Below are 19,544 nucleotides of genomic sequence, written 5' to 3' on the forward strand. Positions count from 1 at the left end.
TCCCATCACTCCTCAGAGGAGTACTAAGATGTTCATGCCAAAATTCAGAGGATGGATGAGGAACTCAATCGTTGAAAAAATATTTCGAGGAGAATTTCCTGTGATGATGGAAATGTCCTACTTAGATACTGTCCAATATAGTAGCTACCAGTTTAGCCACCCAAGGTTTTGGAGCATAGGAAGCTAACTTTAGCTTAATGTAATGTGTGTGTGTGTGTGTGTGTGTGTGTGTGTGTGTGTGTGTGTGTGTGTGTGCGCGCGCGCGCGCGCGCACGCGCGCGCGCGTGTGTATACATGTATGTGCATGTAGGCCACCAATTGTCAGGTGGCATTCTTCAGGCTGCCATCCACCTTTTGAGAACAAGTCTCTTTATTGGCTCACACCTTGCTGAGCAGCTCACTGTGCTGGCTTGTCTGTGAGCTCTGGGGTTCTTCCCTATTTTTATTCCCTCATACTGGAATCACAAATGTGTCCCACAACCATTTATTTTATTGTTATGGGGGTTCTGAGGCCAGTACCCCACGCTTGCAAACAATTACTTCATCCCCTGAACCATCTCCCCAGTGTTTCATGTAAAATTTTCAAGTAGGAATTTAAATAGCCCTCCATAGAGAGTGGCTCTGGGGCTGGAAAGCGTCATCTCAACAATCAAAAGGCTCCTGGTACCTTCCATCTGAGTCAGACCCAGCAACTTGTGAGTCACATTTCACAGCTGTAGATGCCCCTGTGAACACACACCTCAGTCTCTGACAGAAGAGGCCAGAAGAGCTCTGAGCAGAGCTCATGGGAACCAGCCTGAGTAAATGTGTGTGGTAACAGGAGCAGAAGGGTGAGGAAGAGCAAAGGTCAACCCCTTAGCCTCCTGTGCCAATTCCTGGGTTCCCTGCCATGTGGCATTTCTCTCCTCTTCTGTCACTGTTGGCTTCAAAATGAAACAGATGGCTTGACTTTCCAGAACTTTGCAAGCCAGCCAGGAAGGTACCTAAGAGCAGAGTGCAGGGAGAGCTTTCAGATAGCAGCCCTGTAGAGACACTGAGGCACAACCCAGGACGCGTGGTGAGAGGAGCCAAGCTCTACAGACAGCACCAGGTTGCAAAAATCCCAGCTGTAATTTGGGTCATAGTGAGCTTGAAGTAAAGATGCGTGCCTCAGCATTTCATCAAATGTCCATGCTTGTCACGGAATGCATGGGGACCAAAGATGCTCCCCAAAGCCATTATTTCTCAACTCTGTGCATGGTTCCACTTAGCTTATTGGAGAATACGTCCTGTGCCCTCTGTATGGGTGTGTACATATGCATGTGTGTGTGTGTGTGTTCAAGTGTGTGAACATGTGCACTTGGGTGTAGAGGCCAGCCTGAGGTTTTGTTCCTTAGAACACTGTCCTCTTGTTTTTTAGAGACAAGGTCTCTCAATTTTACCTGGGACTCACCAGTTTGGCTTAACTGGCTGGAAAAAGACCCAGCTATCTCTGCCTCTCCAGCACTAGAATTCAAAGCACATGCCACCACACCTGGCTTTTTAAATGTAGATTCTAGGGATTAAACTCTGGTCCTTATGCTTGCAATGCAAGGCTTTACTGACTGTGTCTGTGGCATCTCTCCAGCCCCGCGACACTGTCTGATCTTCCTTTTGCCTGAGCACTCTTCCTTGGAGCTGTTCTTTGTAAGGATGTAACTTTCAAAAGTTGGGAATTTGAGAGACACTCACTTTTTTTTTTTTTTTCTTTTTTTGGTTTTTCGAGACAGGGTTTCTCTGTGTAGCTTTGCGCCTTTCCTGGAACTCACTTGGTAGCCCAGGCTGGCCTCGAACTCACAGAGATCCACCTGGCTCTGCCTCCCGAGTGCTGGGATTAAAGGCGTGCGCCACCACCGCCCGGCCGAGACACTCACTTTTAATGACACCACCTGAGATAGCGAGGCATTGGGATTTTGGTGCAACATGCCTTACCCCTGGGGAGGCCAGCAAGCTTTGGATGCAAGCAACTTCCCGTCAAGAACATTTCGGCAGCAAAGGCCATTTTCTGCATAAACACATACCTGGAGGAACACATCAGAAGCCGGTCTGACTCGCTGTTGGAACAGGATGCTAAGCGCTCGGTTCTGTTGTTCCAAGTCAAACACTCTGGTTTTCAACTTTACACATTCCTCCCTCAGATCCTACAACAAACACATCGAAGAGGGAAAAGAAAGTCTGACTGAAAGATGCCTTTGCATATTATAGTCATATTTTATATGATACTTCAGACACATTAGGAAAAAAATACCATTCTATTCTTCAACGCACCTAGAAAAATAAGTCATGAAAAACTGTTTCTTCCACAGACTATTGTCTGATGGAATCGTTATGTTCAGGGAAGACCAATTGTACAAAAATAAATAAATAAAGCACCTAGAAATCAGAAATGCATTAATGCAGTCCGCTGTTTTTGAAGGCAGTAAATCTTAGTGATATAAAGTCAATTTATGTTTCTACCTATATATTATGCTTTTTCACTGTCTTCATAAAAGCAATCATAAAGCACAAACCACAAAGACAACAATATTTTTACAACGAATAAAGAGCTGATGAACTACAGGAACTAGCACTTTAGATGGAACCTTCTGGTGTCATTTAGGGAAATGAGTCGAAATTCTCAGCATTGTGACTCACATAGTCATTGATGCATTTAGTGGGAAGGGGTAACTTTGAATGAAGGTAGGTGTGTGTGTGTGTGTGTGTGTGTGTGTGTGTGTGCTTTCACGTATATGCAAGATATACATATGCAGATACACAAACACACGTGTGATCATGGTGTAAAGGAATGACAACCTTGGGAGATGTTCCTTAGGTGCCATCCACTTCAGTTATGTGTGTTTGTGTGCACGCGCACTCTATAACTATTTACCTTACTCCTTGGAGAGAAGGTATCTCACTGGACAGGGAGCCATGATGTCCACCAGCAACCCCTAGTGATGCTCCTGTTTCTGGCCCCCACAGCTCCGGGGTTACAGACACAGCTATGCCTAACTGTTTACACAGTCTTAAGGACTAAACCTAGGTTCTCTTGCTTGAGAAGCAAGTACTTTTAACCACTGAGCCACCTCACCAGACCCCCAACTTGTGTGTGTGTGTGTGTGTGTGTGTGTGTGTGTGTGTGTGTGTGTGTGTGTGTATCTAGTTTTCTAGAGGTCCAAGAAACTTGGTTAGAGGAAGAACACTCTTCGATCATTGCTTGACACAGCACGAAAACAAAATCTCAGAAGACTTCATTAAGTTAAAGGAATAGTTTTAAAAGCTGCATCTGAGGTGTGTTTTTTTATTTTTATTTTTATTTTTTTGGTGGGTTGTTTTTAGACAGGTATGTCACTGGCTTGAACCTTGCTTAGCAGTCTAGGCAGGCTGGCTAGCAAGCCTTAGGAATCCCTGTTTCCTCATCCTCAGTGCTGGGATTACAAGTGTGCACCACCTTGCCTGCCTTCTTGACACGAGTTCTGGGGTTAGGAGCCTTAGGCTTGTAAGGCAAGCACTTCGACAACTAGGCCATCTCTCCAGCCACAAGTGAAGGCCTTTAAAGTACCACCATACTTCGCCCATCCTCCAAGCAGTAGACTAATGTTGTCTGGGCCACTTTGGTCTCAGTCCCAGGGAGGGAGCACGGTTAGTTATTCCTTCTGTGCACTGTTGGGAGCAACTGCTTTAAGTAGGTCAAGCACCTCCAAGACCTTTCCCCCAGCTCATGGTCAGGGAGCTGCTGGGGAGGCCCTTCAGGGACTCCACTATGGTGCTGCCTCCCTTCTAGGCTGTGAGAGCAGTCCTTATGGGAGTTCAGGACTCCCTCTTTGGGAGGATTCAAACGTAAAGCTCAGATTCAATGCTCTCCAAATCTGGCCTCTTCCTACATTTCTAGCTCCATCCACTGTTGCCTTCTAGACCAATTTGCTAACTAGTTTAAATGTCCCTTCTTTGACACCTTATCTGGTACCCATTGTGACTCTTCCCTTGTTTAGACCCCACCAAGCCCTCATTGCCTCTGCTGCAACACTGAGCATCACACATTTTGTGTTGCCTTCATCTTCTGTGCTGTGGACCTCTCTTGTCAGCTAACTGACATATGTACATAAGCAGAAAAACCACAATGCAAGCACAGTGCATTTTTCACTCTCTCTTACTCTGCCTTTTAATGTACAACCACATACAGCAGGAACTTCATAGATGTTTGTGTTTATTTATTGTGTTTATTATAATTGTTAGAGGTGATGATACTGTTAAAATCTTCTAGTGACCTGTGTGACATAGAGAGCTCAGGTTTGTCAGCAAATCCAGTGCATGGATCTCTGTTCTCTGACATGGACTGTGATAGGCTTACTTAGGCCCTGAATTGTAGGGAGGGCAGCAGGCAGCATTGTTGTCCAGAACTCAGGGGTGACTAACCTTTACTAAAAGTCTTTGTGTAAGTGTATATGGTGTGTGTGTGTGTGTGTGTGTGTGTGTGTGTGTGTGTGTGTGCACATGCACATGAGCTTGTAGCATACACACACCACATCATGTGTATGGAGGTGAGATGTGTATGCATGTAATGAGTATGTGTGGATCTGGATGCATGCATGCTACAGTATGTATAGAGGTGAGATGTGTGTGCATATCTGTGTAGATGTGGATGCATGTATGCTACAGTATGTATGTACCATTGGCTATGCCAGAGGAGCAGCAGATGGCAATTGACTTCAAGGGATTGGCCCACCAGGAAACAAAGCACTGATGGGTAAATCTCAGATAGGCAAGGCCCCAAGACCACAGACTCCAGAACATCTTTTGCTTCTGCTGTGCCTTCACATGTTTGCTACTGCCATCTTCCTCTGCTATCTGCCATGGTGTGAATGGGTGTGGGGAGAACCCTACTGCCTGTAATATAGTGTGTTTATCTCATGGAAACATACTATTCTACTGGGCATTTTGACCTGTGGATTATTATGAAGATGATTTCTTCCTAAGCTGTACTGTCTATTGATAATAATAATGTTAGTTTAAATAGACTTTTGATGATTAAAAATAAAACAAGAAAGTATATACAGCTAGAACACATGAGTTTCTATTGAGGAGCTGTACAGACTATGAGTTAGGTTAGTGATTAAGAAAAATAATTGAGTCCCAGTAGTCCAGCTAGTTTAAATTCTTTTAACTTAATGTTGGGAGATGTGTTTATAGGTTTCAGAGTGCATCATAGCTGAAACAAAGCTTTGAAAATAACTTAGAGTTAGACTGAGATGTTTTTGTCAAATAGCTTTGAGGTGAAAAACCCAAGAAGACAATCTAAAGTTTTAGAAAGGCACATAGTTGAATGAGGAACTTGTTAAGTTCAGGGAACAAGAACAAAGCAGCCCAGTTATTATTAGCTGACTTGCCTTTCTTGCTAGTTTTGGTTGATGACCAAAGGTGAGGATTAATTCCTTATACCCTTTTCTGCCCTCAGTCTCCTTATATAAAAACTATTGATGAGTGGGTATGTACCCTAAAGATTTAAGGTAGAGCTGACTGAATCTTTTGCATTTATATAAAAGTTTAGATTTGTGATTCCTTTAAGATTCTTTATAAGATTACCTTTCAAGATAAGTAATAAAGTGATTGGTCCTTTCTTTTAAACCGCAAAACACACCCTGCCAGTAAAAGAATATCTTGCTCACCTACAGTGTTAATCTATAACAAGTTGCTTGGATATCAATGTATGTGTGTTCTTGGGATAATTTCTTTTTCACCTGTAACATGTAAAATGTTTAATCACGCAAGGGATATGGAAAACATGCTGTTTTTTACTTTTATTCATTGTTATCATTCACTTGAAAAACAAATGTAACCACTTTGTAATTCTTATATTGCCTGAAAGATTTTGCTGGGGTATATAAGCTGTAAGGGAAAGAATAAAGGGAGAGTTAAAAATGAGTTAAAAGGAAAACATCAAGAATGAGAGAGTTAGAAGGAGTTAGAAGGAAAACATCAAGAACAAGAGAAGGAAATCAACCAGGAAAATAAAAAATAGAGAATGCAAAAGAGGAATAAAGAGGAATAAAGGAAAGGTCTGAAGGAAACCTTCAAGAGAGTGTGTGTCTTTTCCCTAACCCCCTCAGGTAAAAAAGTCATTGTATGCACCGACTCTGTGAATTCCCTTCGAGCCCTGCTGCTGCTGGAGGCTGCCCCTCCCCCAGGCAGAGATATGTATGGAAGTGAGAGATGTGTGTATGTGTGTAATGAGTATGTGTGGATGTGTGCATGCTACAGTGTATATGGACATCAAAGGGCAACCTGGGTTGTTGGTCCCCACTTCCCACTTTCTTGCTGATGACCCTAACTGGCCTTGGAACTTCTGGGAATTACGTTCTTTCCACCTTCCATGTCCTCATAGGAGTGCTGGGATTATAGATGCATATACTACCATGTTCAGCTTTACATGGGTTCTGGGCATATGAACATATCTGCACATATTTAAGAGGCAAGCAGTTTACTGTCCCTCCAGCTCTAACCTTCTGATGTTGTGATATGAGTTTTTAGTGTTTACAACTATCCAGAGACACATGCAGCTCACACAGATTGGAGATACCTGGCCTACATGATAGCTACTGGAAACCTGTCCTATGTCAACCGGCCTTGGCCACTAGAGCTAAAGGGCTGCGAGGCTGAGTGTGAGCATGCAGCCGCATACTCTGCAGCATTGGTTCTGTGCTTTGGGGGAGGGGGGCAAAGAAATCTTTCAGAGTATGGCTTCCTGCACACTGCATGCTCTTTTCATCTTTTCTAGTTAAATGTATGAAGCCCATGAATAGAATGTTTTCAGCTGTTCCATGTCCCCAAATGCATGCTTGGGATGAGGAGGGTTCTGAGAAGACGATGCAGAGACCAGAAGTGTGTATTCTGTACACGGGCACTCCACCATTTTTTAAAGCATTCAACCTCTGCTTATCCCTTATGCTAATTTCTGCTGTCAGCATGCACATAACACTCTCTGCTCCCAACACTAATTGTTTTCACTACTACTAATTAAGCAATTAATAAAACCTGACTGTGGGGTAGATAAATATTAATAGTGCCCATTGGCTGGGAAAACACAAGCATTCTGACTTGTAGGAGGTGAAAGGAAATGCAAACAGAGAGGTGTAGGTTTGTAAGGAGAAAGGGAGGCCTGAAGCCACAGCATTGAAACTGCCCGCCAGTATGAATGCAAAACCAGTTCTTTGGGTGGGTAAGGTAACAGATGTCTTCTGCTGAGGTTTTTTTTTCATTGATTTTTGGAGGGGTGTATGTACAGTGTATATGTGTGGGTCAGAGGAAAATTCATGGGAGTCAATTCTCTCCTTCTACGAAGTGGATCCTAGGAACTGAACTCAGCTCATCAGGCTTGGCAGGTGTGGTGGTATTGTGTTCCCCAAAATATTGTGTACCTTAATAAACTTATCTGGGGTCAGAGAACAGAAAAGCCACAATATTAAACATAGAGGTTAGGCAGTGGTAGTACACGCCTTTAATCCTAGCATACCAGAGACAGAAATCCCTCTGGATATCTGTGAGTTCAAGGCCGCATTGGAAACAGCCAGGCATGGTGACTCATGCCTTTAATCCCAGAAGGCAGCCTTTAATCCCAGGGAGTGGTGGTAGAAAGCAGAAAGGTTTATAAAGGCATTGAGGACCAGAAACTAGAAGCATTTGGCTGGTTAAGCATTTGGCTAGTTAAGCTTCAGGCTTTGGAGCAGCAGTTCAGCTGAGAGCAATTGGGATGAGGACACAGAAGCTTCCAGTCTGAGGAAACAAGATGAGCTGAGAAGTTGGCCAGGTGAGGTGCGCTGTGGCTTGTTCTGTCTCTCTGATCTTCCAGTATTTCACCCTAATACCTGCCTCAGGTTTGATTTTATTAATAAAAACTTTTAAAATTCATGCTACAGGCAAGGAATGTCTTTATCCACCGAGCCATCTCTCCAGCCTCTACATGAGAGTGTTTTATACAAACAACTGAATTTCAATGGCCACTTCTATCATTCAAGAAACAGTCAAGGTTAATTAGTGGGAACACAGACATGTAGCCTAGGGACAGTTTGATTGATAGCCATTGGCTTGTCCAGCCCAGCACAGGGGAAGGGGAAGGAGAGATGGAGGACATGATATCAGTCTTATGGTCATTGAAAGAAACTGAGCTGCTCTGAATGTTTGTAGATAAGAAGGAACTGCTTGTGCAGTCTTTGCTGTTTTTATAATGCTCACAGAAGCCGTGGGTGGCTACTGGGTTAGTTACTTAAATTGCTGAAAAAAGTTACCTGACAAGAAGCAACTTAGGGGAATTAGAGGTTATTCCGGCTCACAGTTTGAGGACGCGCAGTCCATCATGGTGGGGAAGGCATGCTGACAGGAGTGTGAGCCTGCTGGTCACACTGCACGCACAGCCAGGAAGCAGAGAGAGATGAATGTTGGGGCTCAGCTCACTTTTTCCATTTTATTCAGTCCAGGATCGCAGACCATGGAATGGTGCCATCCACAACATCTAATTGAAGATTAGAACTTCCCTCTTTGATTAAACCAATGTAAAAACTCCCTCAGACTTGCCCAGAGGTTTGCATCCTAGGTGAATTATATCCTAGCTTATGAACAGGACTGAACATCACAGCCATTGATGTCCTGTTCCGTTACCTCCAGGCTTAATAGAATACACATGTGTACCCATGTGCACACACATAAAGACAACACGAGGGAACAGAGAGAGCAAAACAACCCTCCTGGACCAGTTCTGGACTGTCTGGGCAGAGGGTGGCAACTGTCTGTCTGCTTGCTCTGTGCTCAGAATGGGAGCCAGCTGACATAAAGGACTAGGTGGTATACTAGTATCTTGGCTGGGTAGGAGAACAACTGTTCAGATCCTGTCGGTTACGGAGCACTGAAACCAAGACTGAGAACAGCTCCCTGGCAAAGCTGTGGGAGGGAAATGGCTCTACACTGTTCCCAGACCCTGGTGTTGGCACCAGTGGCCAAGGCCAGGCCATCTGACTCCTCTCGGTTTCCTTACATTGGGTGTACTTTTCTGAAAACCGATACGTGTTTCTTCAGATAGAAAATGGAAACAGGGACAGGGAAACGGCTCAGTTCGTAAAGCGCTTGCCATGCAACCATGAGGACCCAAGTGTGATCCCCAGCACCCACGTAAAAAGGATAGGGGTGCTTGCAAGTGCCTGTGACCCCAGCATTGCGACAGTGGAGGCGGGCAGATTCCTGGAGCCCTCTGGGCAGCCAGCCTAGCCAGAGAGACATCCTGCCTCAACAAAAACGAGATGTACACCACCTGAGAAAAGAAACTGAGGTTGAGAGCCGGGCGGTGGTGGCGCACGCCTTTAATCCCAGCACTCGGGAGGCAGAGCCAGGCGGATCTCTGTGAGTTCGAGGCCAGCATGGACTACCAAGTGAGTTCCAGGAAAGGCGCAAAGCTACACAGAGAAACCCTGTCTCGAAAAACCAAAAAAAAAAAAAAAAAAAGAAACTGAGGTTGACCTTTGCCCTCCCCACCAGAGAGAGAGAGAGAGAGAGAGAGAGAGAGAGAGAGAGAGAGAGAGAGAGAGAGAGAGAAACTGAATTATGCAAAAAGAGTTTTTGGTTTCCATATCTGTAAACTGAGGCGCCACATAAAACTTGGACTTTCAATAGTCAGATGTGTCCCTTGCTCCAATCTCTTCTGGTCGTGACACTCCTCAGGGGCTTTCAGTGTCTTGCCCTTCTCTCCAGGCTTCCAAAGCTTCTATACAGATAAAAGTACCCCAGACTAATGAGCAGTCGTAACATCAGGCACCTAAAAGGCCAAGCAGGTAGTATGAAGTGTGGCTCAGTCAGGGTAAGAGGAAGCAGTGAGTTCTGTGCGGCTAATGAATGACTATGCTTCAATGTAAAGCTCTGATGTTAACCCACTGTGAGTGTGTTTGTGTGTGTGGTGCTCATGTGGATGTGTGTGGAGAGCAGAGGACAGCTGTGGGTGTCAGTCCTCGGCTGTGTTCCACATCTTAGTCTGAGAGAGGATCTCCCCATGGCCTGGAATTCACCAAGCAGGCTAGGATGGCTAACCTAGCAGCCCTAGGGATCCACCCATCTCCGGTTCTCACCTCCCCAGTGGTAGGGATTGCAAGTGTATGCCACCACACTCTGCTCTTTATGTGGGTTAGGGGAATCAAATTCAGAACTTCATGCTTATAGAGACAACCACTGATCTATCTCTTGAGCACAAGATTAAACCATTCTTAATCCATGTGATGGCTGAACAGTTTATGCAATTACAGTAAATAGAGCCATTACAAAACTAGTTGACGACTAATTGGGAAATAAGGTTCAAAGTAAGATCCATTCTGAGACAGTTTGCCTCTTAATTTTTAACGTGACTCAACATGTAGCAGACCCGGGATGCTTTTGCTAGGGAACACAACAACATTTCTGGATTTTCCCAATGCTATTGGCTATGGTGACCTTCTGTTTCATTCTTTGAGGCCATAATTAGCTGTTTTAGTTTTATTTCTGTTGCTGTGACAAAATATCCTGATACAAAGCTACTTAGAGGAGAAGAGGGCTTACTTGGCTTACAATTCCAGATTACAGTGCATTAATGTGGGGAAGGAGCTGGAGACAGCTGGTCACATCATATCTACAGGGAAAGATGGATGTAACCAGACCATACCTGCCTGCTGCTACTTATGCTCAACTGCCTTCCTTTACTCTCCCACCTCTCTGGGCTCAGCCTAGGGGAACAGGGCTGTCCACAGTATTCTGGGTCTTCCTACATCAATGCATAACTAAAACAATGCCCCCCCCACATGCCCACTGACCCTAATCTAGATAATACTCCTTTCAGGTGACTCTAGGTTGGGCCATGCTGACAGATAAACCTAACCAGCATAATCAGCAAGCCTCTGTGATGGTTTTCATCACATACCTTTCGCTGCTACTGATGTACTCGGGAAGAGCCAGTAAGACACTGAATGTCAACAAGTCGGCACAATGGTGTAGGGTAAGACCATATTCAGGCTCTGCCACTTTGTAGAAATTCCAATTGTAGGCAAAGTGTCTTTTTATTCCTACTCATGGTTGCACTGAACAAAATTAGAAAGCCCTTAAAAAGTGGATTTTAAGTACTGAATATATGTGAATGCTTATAAATGTACACTGGTCCTTTTTTAGTAACCAGATCTACAGAGGCCATTGCCGCAGAAGGGGCCACAGATGGTCAAATGGCACCTCCCTAAGAGCGAAATATGTGGGAGCATGAGGCTCTTTCAAGCTATAAAATTGTGTATTTTGTATTTGTCACTCTATATGAATTACCAGAAAACTGGAATATATCTTACGCCAGCCTCCCTCTACACTGTGGAAGAAAAAACACCAGCCTAGTATTTGGATATTTTAGAAACACAAAGGTAAGGCAAGAAAGTCTATGGGGAGGAAAATTAACTCCAGGGAAAATTTATTTCTTCCAAATTTGGTATTGGTGGAAAAGTATTGTTGGAGAATCTAGAAGAGTTATAGAGTCGGTAATGTAATGGACTTGCTGATAAAACATACAAAGTGGATTACTAACATTATTTGCACTATGATTTGGAGGTAAAAATGAAAGTGGAAAATGCCAATGTTGTCTCTTTACTGATCCAAAGGAGAACAGGTTCTGTGTATGTGTGAGAGTTCATGTATGTGCAGATACATGTGCGTCTACAGGTGCACATATGTATGAGTATGGGGGTGAAGAAGACACCTCTGGTGTCGTTCTTCAGGTGCTGTCAACCTTTCCTTTGTCCTTTGAGACAGAACTTGCTGTTTCAGCGAGGCTGACTAGCCAGGAAGCCCGAGGGATCAGCTTTGTCTGGCTTCCCCAACTCTGGTGTGTGCTGCTATGCCCAGCTTTTTAATGTGGATTCTGGGAATTGAAGCCAGGTTGTCACATTTGTGCAACAAGGTGAGCGCTTTATCACCTGAGGATCATCAGAGAAACTGAACTCTTGATCACGAGAGTGTGCGAACATGTGGCAGAAAATGACAAGTCTATAGGAAGAAAATCTTTGGCTTCCTGTCGATGTTGCTGGTCTGGGCAATTCTTGTTAAGAGTGGCGAGATGTTGGTTTGGGATAGCCCTCGAAAGAAGAGAAGCCATGGGAGAGAGGCTTTTGTGTGTCATAGGAGATGCCATATCCTAAAACCGAATCATTCAGGGCTATAGAGACAGCTTATCAGCTAAGAGTATGTGCTCTTCCAGAGGACCAAAGTCCAATTGCCAGCACCCATGTGGGTCAGCTCACAACTCTCTGTAATTCTAGATCCAAGAGATTCAATACCTTCTTCTGGACTTTGAGGGCACTGCACTTACATGCACACACACACACACACACACACACACACACACACACACACACACACACTCTTTTACACACAACATACATGCATAATTTAAAACAAAAATAAAAATGTAAAAAAATAAATACATTATTTACCTATAACATCAAGCAAGTGTGTGTGTGTGTGTGTGTGTGTGTGTGTGTGTGTGTGTGTGTGTGTGAAAGAGAACAAAAAAAGGAGAGAGAGAAATCACTGACATTTTTTGTCATATAACCTGTGCCAAGTACATCTGTCTTTGGAATTAATTTTTCTCATTTGCATGTGGGTTGCATTTATTTCCAAAAAATTATTGGGTTTTTTTTTGAGATGTCTCATGTAGCCTAAGCTGGATTCAAGGCCTCTATGTATTCAAGAATGACCTAAACTTATGATCTTGTCCCCTCTGCTGCCTCCTGGGATTGCAACTCCTGTGCCACTGAGTCAGGTTTATGTATTACTGGGGTGGAAAGCAGTGTACACCAGCTTAGCACTCTACCCACTAGGCTATATCCATGTTATAGTCATAAGTGAAGGGAAATCTTGGTCTTTTTGAAGCAATTTTAGAGTCCCACAAGAACCAGGAGGTACATGTTTGGCAGAATGTGACCCTGTGGACTTTCCCGGAAGCCCAGCATGGCTTCCTGCTTGGTGATGATGGCCCTGGCGCATACTGTCCAGTGGTAGCTCGTCTCTGGGTGCCTGGCAATCCACCCGCACTGCGGTGGATGGATGTGTTTACCACCTATGACTTGGATTTATGCAGCGATTTTTTGGTGGCTGACCTAAGGACCCTGCCTTCCTCTGTACTGTACCAGGCCCCTGAGGCACCATTAAAGAGACAAGAAGAAGAGTTTCAAGGGCTGTGCACAGGGCTGCAAAGGCTCTCCTGTCCTCCCTTTGCTGTGGAATAAAGTGAGCATAGAGTTTTCAGTGAGTAGGAAACAGCTGAGGAATCAAAGGTTTTGAAAGAGAAAGGTATCTAAGCACACTGTGGTAGAAATTTGGGGTTATTCACCAATATCTGATTCTCACCTTCTTCCACAATAAAAGGACAACCAGTCGTCCTGTGGACATCTACCTACGGCAAAGACCTTTTTACTAGCTTTCCTAGGTTTGGCCCTATGATTAAAGTCCTTTCAAGGAGATAGGAGTTATGACCTATGGAAGCTTCTAGATGTCATCTTACAAGACAGCTGGGGACCAATAAGACGGCCAGTGGGTAAATGTCCAGCTAGTACCCACATGGTGGAAGGAGAGACCCTCTGACTTGCATACTCACACTGTAGTATGCACACACCCACACATGTAGACAGACAACAAGTAAATAACACACATAAAGGTTGCCTTCTTGGTTTTCAACAGCTGGTAATGCACTCTTTACCCTCTACAAACTATTCACTTCTTTTCTTCTGATAACTGGAATGTGGTGACAATGACTGGAGCTAGAGCAGCTATTTTGGACCATTAATCACACCTGGGAAGTGGGACATCATCTCACAGGAAAATGAGGGAAGTCAGAAACCTTTCGGACTCAGAGCTACAATATCAGCCTGGCATTGACTACCTAGCAACTTATTTATGAGAAAGAAGCAGCCTTTTAGTTTACATAAGTCATCACTATTTTTACAAATCTGTTCCTTACAACAGAACCCAACTCCAAGTAATGTACTTGGATGTCTTTATTTACATGATGCTGATATCAAATGTGAATGACTTAAAAATGACTTGCTAAAGGAAAAGTAACAGATGTCTAGCAAAAATACTATCACAGTTTGTGTGCAGTATAAATTTAAATAATATTTAAGAATATCTGTGAGAAGGGGTAGACATCTGATAAATTTCTTTTCTATTAAAGACAAGGTGGCACAAATTACTTTGTTTTTCCTAGTCATATCTCCAGGACACGCTGTGGAAGCTGACAATTCTTTTAGGAAAGTTTATATTTTGCAGAAATTGTTAGACTAAACAAAATCTGAGGGAAGTAGAGTTTAAAGTCAGTGAGAGACGGTTAAAATGGGAATTGCTGGATAAATGTACCAAATCTGTCGAATTTAGGCAACTGTTTATTTACTCACTGGCTGTGATGGTTAATATTGACTGCCCACTTGACAGGCTCTCGAATCATCTACAAGACAAGCCTCTGAGCATATCTGTGAGAGGGTTTCTTGACTTGGTATATTGATGTGGGAAGACTCTCCTGAAATTGGGGAGGGGTGCATTCCCTGGGCTGAGGTATAAAGGTGAAAGTGAGCTGAACACCAGCATTCATCTCTCTCTGTTTCCTGACTGTGGATGCCATGAGACCAGCCGCCTCAGACTTCTGCTGCTATGATTTCTGCACCATGATGGACTGACTACTTAAACTGGAAGCCAAAACAAACCATTCTTTCCTCGAGTTTCACTGGCCAGATATTCTGTCATAACGAGAAATGTAACTAATACACTGTCCTGAGGTCAAGGCACAGCCAGGCAGAGAGATGATCAAAGTTTTTATGTTTATTTTTACTCATCCGCAAATGACTCCCGTGGAGCTACTCCACACTCTGCTATCTCAGATCCCTTCCATGATCTTTAGGTAAAAGGGTGTTATCTACATGTCCACTACACAGAAAAAGAGTCAAGGCTTGAGGGAATTAAAACACTTTTCTAATTTCAAAGACCTTTTTTTAAGTCTTAGGCCCTGTGGTAGATTGAAGGAAAATGGCCCCCAAAGGGAGTGGCATTATTAGGAGGTGTGACTTTGTTGGAGTGGGTGTGGCATTATTGGGAGAAGTGTGCCACTGTGGAGGCAGGCTTTGAGGTCTCATATATACTCAAGCCATGCCCAGTGAGACAGACCACTTCCTGTTGCCTGTGAGTCAAGATGTAAGAACTCTCGGTTCCTGCTCTAGTACCATGTCTGCCCGCATGCTGCCTTGCTTCCTGCCATGGTGATAGTAGACTAAACCTCTAAATTGTGAGCAAGTCACCACAATTAAATGTTTTCCTTTATAAGAGATGCCACGGTCATGGTGTCTCTTCATAGCAATAGAGACCCTAACTAAGACAGGCCCCTGTCAATGCTGTCCCCAAGAGGACCTTCAGGTCCGAGGAACTGGAATGACCCACCAACTTCTTTAGTTTGTTTCAAAACATAAAGCCAAGAGTCTGTTACTCCTTTTAGGGCCTAGCAATCTTTCATTTTTAAAAGGCTTCTGTGCTGCTCAGTTTAACTGTCAACTTGACCCAACCTAGAGTCACCTGGGAAGAGAGTTTTAATGATGAATAATTTAGATTGGGGTGGTCTGTGAGCACATCTATGGGGTGCTTCCTTGACTTCTAAGTGATAGAGGAAGTTCCCACCTACTTTGGGTAGCACCATTTACTAGACAGGGATCCAGAAGTATAAGAAAAGATGAAGCTAGCTGAGAGCAAGGGAGCAAGGGGCCATGCTTTTATTCCCTCTGCTCTTGACTGTGGGTATAATGTGTCAGTTTCTGCCTTGACTTCTTTGATTTTTCTCAGACTGTATGTATGTCACAGCAACAGAAGGGAAACTAGGGCAGCTTCCTTCTATTTTCCCAATAATTTAAATTGCAAGAGTAAATTAGCTATTCATTGATATTACTTCTTATGCAACACACACACACACATACACACACACACACACACACACACACACACACACACACACACACACACTTTACAGCTCCAACCTAAGTAAATAAATAGCAAAGTTTTACTACATCTTGACAGTATAAGGAGCACCCCATGCACAGAAGCATTTCAAGGTAAAAAGCAGAAGGCGGCTTACCTTTTGAGTGAGTAGAGCCCGAACGACTTGGTTGGCTACCTACAAAAAAGGGAAGAAAGTTGTTGGTTATAACAGACTTTCTATGAATGCGTGCTCATTTACCAACAAATTTCCCAGAGCTCCCAGCCTGTAATGAGTCCCTCATATCCCTCTTCTCTCTACCTGTGAAAGATCTCTCTTTTCATAACAAGCATGTCCTTCTGGGTAATACTTTGCTATATCCAAAGGTGACCTTGTGGCTAATTAAGATGGTTCAGCTGGGAAGGTAATTCACACCTCGACTTTCACATTTCCATATTCGGGGAATTAAGCTCTTTCATATGTAAAGTACTCCATGAAAGCTGAAAGACAAAGCAATGAGAGATGCCATCCTAACGATCTGTACACAGGCTCCCTGTCTCACTGGTTTACCATCTTCGTTGACTCCTTCCATTCCTTTCCTGTCTTACTGCTCCTCTGTCTAAAATCACTGACAGCACAGGACAGGTGAGAATGGGTAGTCCATTTCCTGTGTGGCCATGTCCCTCCTCTGTCCCCTACATCCTCCTCTTGTGCTTGCCTCTTGTAACAGAATCTGGCAGTTGTTAACTTATTGCACAGTAGAAGAACCCCAGCTTTGACTCTGGGGCCTGGTTACACCCCAGCTCTCTTTTATTCCCATAGGACAAAGTTCTGACCAACAATATATAAGGAGACTATTTTTCTTGTGTGTAGTAGAGTCTCTAAGAAGAAGGGAGCATAGATCACCATTCCTTTCTTCTGTGTGGGCCCTGAAAGTAATGACTAATAGAACTTAGCTATATAGCTCATGGGGATATCTTCAAAGGACCAAACAATTAACTCACCTGCACATATGTTATGATAAGATTATGGAATCAGTCTTGGTATCCATCAAACAATAAAGAAAATGTAGAACATCTACACAATGGAATATTATTTAGCCATAAAGAATGAAATCTTATTGGTAGTAAAAAATAGATAGAGCTGGAATCATCATGGTAAATAAAATAATTCAAACTCAGAAAAAATAAATATGACATGTTTTCTCTCACGTGTGAAATCTCTATTTTTAAGAAAGACAGGAAACTGGATGGAGAGCTATTTGGGAAGAGAAAGAGGACCAACAGGATGGAGGAAGGGGGACAAGACAGGGGAAGAGGGAGATGAGCATGGTCAAAATGTGTCCTGTTCATGGATGAAAATGTCCTAACAAAACCTACCACTTTGTATTAGTCATATGTCCTAATTTAAAAAGTGACTTCTAGAATGTCATAGCTATCTTAACAACAAGCACCACATATTAATTATATTTAGGCAGAGAAATAGAAAAAAAATGGGCCAATCTTCTCATGGGTTCTATAGTCTGCTAAATTGAACAGGAACTCACATCACTAGTATTTTGAGTTTCCTGCAACATACCTCAAGCATAAGCCTCAGTATTTTATTATTATTATTTGAGGCAAGGTGCCTGATCTTGAATTCCCTATGTAGCCAAGAATGACCTTGAAATTCTGACCTTTCTGCCTCCACCTCCCAAGTGCTGAGATTACAGGCATGCACCATCACACCTGGTTTATGTCATGCTGGGGTGGAACCCAGGGCTTTGTGAATGCTAGGCAAGTACTATATCAATGGAGCCCTAGCCTGAGTAATCACAAATCTCTTAACAGAATTTCAGTTTTCTTCAAGCAACTTCAGATCCCAGGGGAAGCTGGATTCCTCTACAGACAAAGACACAAATTATAAGTAAACTAAGCTAACTTTGACATTCTAGTCCCTTTCAGTGTCTACTAGAGGGAAAGGCATCTAATGTTAGTCAAACTAAAAACCATGTGTAAACCTAACAGTATGTTTCTGAGTTTCCAAAGACCCAACAAGCCCTCCGCATAGTTTCCCAGTGTTTTTCAATATGTATGTTAAGATCATGTTTTCATTGCAGATTTAAAAACACAATAAGGTTGTCCATTGCTAATCTTCAGTGTCACTTGAAGTTATACACCATATAGCTACTGCTGATAAAATTAATTATGACTAATTAAAGTAGGTAGGCAGGGTATAGTGGTGCATGCCCATAGAGCTAGCACTGAGGTGGCTGAGGCAAGACCTCAAGTTCTAGACCAACTTGGGCTACATAGGGAGACTTCATTGTACAAAATCAATATTAAGATATAGAACTTAATAGGCTAACTGGCAATATTCTTAATATATGCTGTATATACAATATAACTTGTATAATATAAAAATTATATATAATATGCAAACTACATATTACAAGACTTTGCTTGAATCTGATAAGCATTAAGAACAAAGTTAAGGGTCTAGGGTAGCAGTTCTCAACCTGTGGGTCTTGATCCCTTTGGAGGTCAAATGACCCTTTTACAGGGGTCACCTAAGACAATCAGAAAACATAGATATTTATGAAAGACCCTAGCCATTCAGGCTTACACCCCCCAAGCCTCAGGAAAAGAGAAACTTCAAGCACCAGGAAATGAGAAACTAAAAATCTAGTTCCAAGGGCCACCTATCTCAGCCACTACTCAATCACCCCTGTAACAATATAACAATGTAAAAAGATTTCTGTTAAGAGATGTGCTCAACTGTGCCTGGGATAATTGCAAATGTTCCACGGAGGACCACCGTGACCTGTATGTAAACTCCACTCCCACCCTGATATCCCACCTTGAGGTTTCAAGAAAAATGTGCACACTGACATAACTGTATCCCCCTCTGTGATCACTCTGTAACCAGACAATGATTTTATGAAATTAGCTTCTAGACATAAATCAATTGAAATGACATTGTATGGGAATTGTAATCTTGTGGGTTTTGTGGGTTTTTCCTTTAAAAGCCCTCATGGGGCTGCAGTAAGATGCGACTCTTGCTCTTGGGAGCAGAGGAGCCCTTCTATATAGAAGCTTAATAAATCTTCGTGCTGTTGCATCAACTGGACTGGAGTCTGGCTTCTTGGGGTGCCCACTTGAGACCCTAGACTTTGGGGTCCAGCAATTTACATTAAGATTCATAACAGTAGCAAAATTACAGTTATGAAGTAGCAATGAGAATTAATTTTATGGCTGGGGGTCACCACAACATGAGGAACTGTATTAAAGGGTCTCAGCATTAGGAAGGTTAAGAACCACTGGCCTAGAGAGATGTTTTAGTCATGTGTACTGAAGTTGAGATTCCCAACACCCACATAAGAAGCAGGGCATCTGTGCAAAAACCTGTAACCCCAGCTCTAAGGTGAGTGGAGACAGGAAGACTGATGGTGCTTGCTGGCTTCCAGCCAAGCCAAGAAAAAGTAAGTTCCAGCTTCAGGGAGAGACCCTGCCTGAAAGGAGTAGGTAAAACATGACAGAGATGATATGACATTTGACACCCTCTTCTGGTCTCTTTG

The 19,544-nt window shown here is 43.2% G+C and overlaps 1 protein-coding gene across 8 annotated transcripts in view; it reads right to left on the bottom strand.

Annotated features, from left to right (window-relative positions):
- Nckap5 (NCK associated protein 5) overlaps nucleotides 1-19,544 on the bottom strand; it is a 926,583-nt gene that overhangs the window by 192,023 nt on the left and 715,016 nt on the right. For all 8 annotated transcript variants that reach the window (XM_052736785.1, XM_052736787.1, XM_052736784.1 and 5 more), the window contains 2 exons: nucleotides 16,148-16,186; nucleotides 2,040-2,159 (listed from right to left, as the gene is read on the bottom strand). In XM_052736785.1, the coding sequence (XP_052592745.1) occupies nucleotides 2,040-2,159; nucleotides 16,148-16,186 (159 nt within the window). The remainder of the gene's footprint in view (nucleotides 1-2,039; nucleotides 2,160-16,147; nucleotides 16,187-19,544) is intronic.

This window comes from Peromyscus californicus, unplaced genomic scaffold, assembly GCF_007827085.1.
Source record: "Peromyscus californicus insignis strain IS unplaced genomic scaffold, ASM782708v3 Scaffold_14__1_contigs__length_90479793_seg_2, whole genome shotgun sequence".
NCBI classification, from domain to species: Eukaryota; Metazoa; Chordata; class Mammalia; order Rodentia; family Cricetidae; genus Peromyscus; species Peromyscus californicus.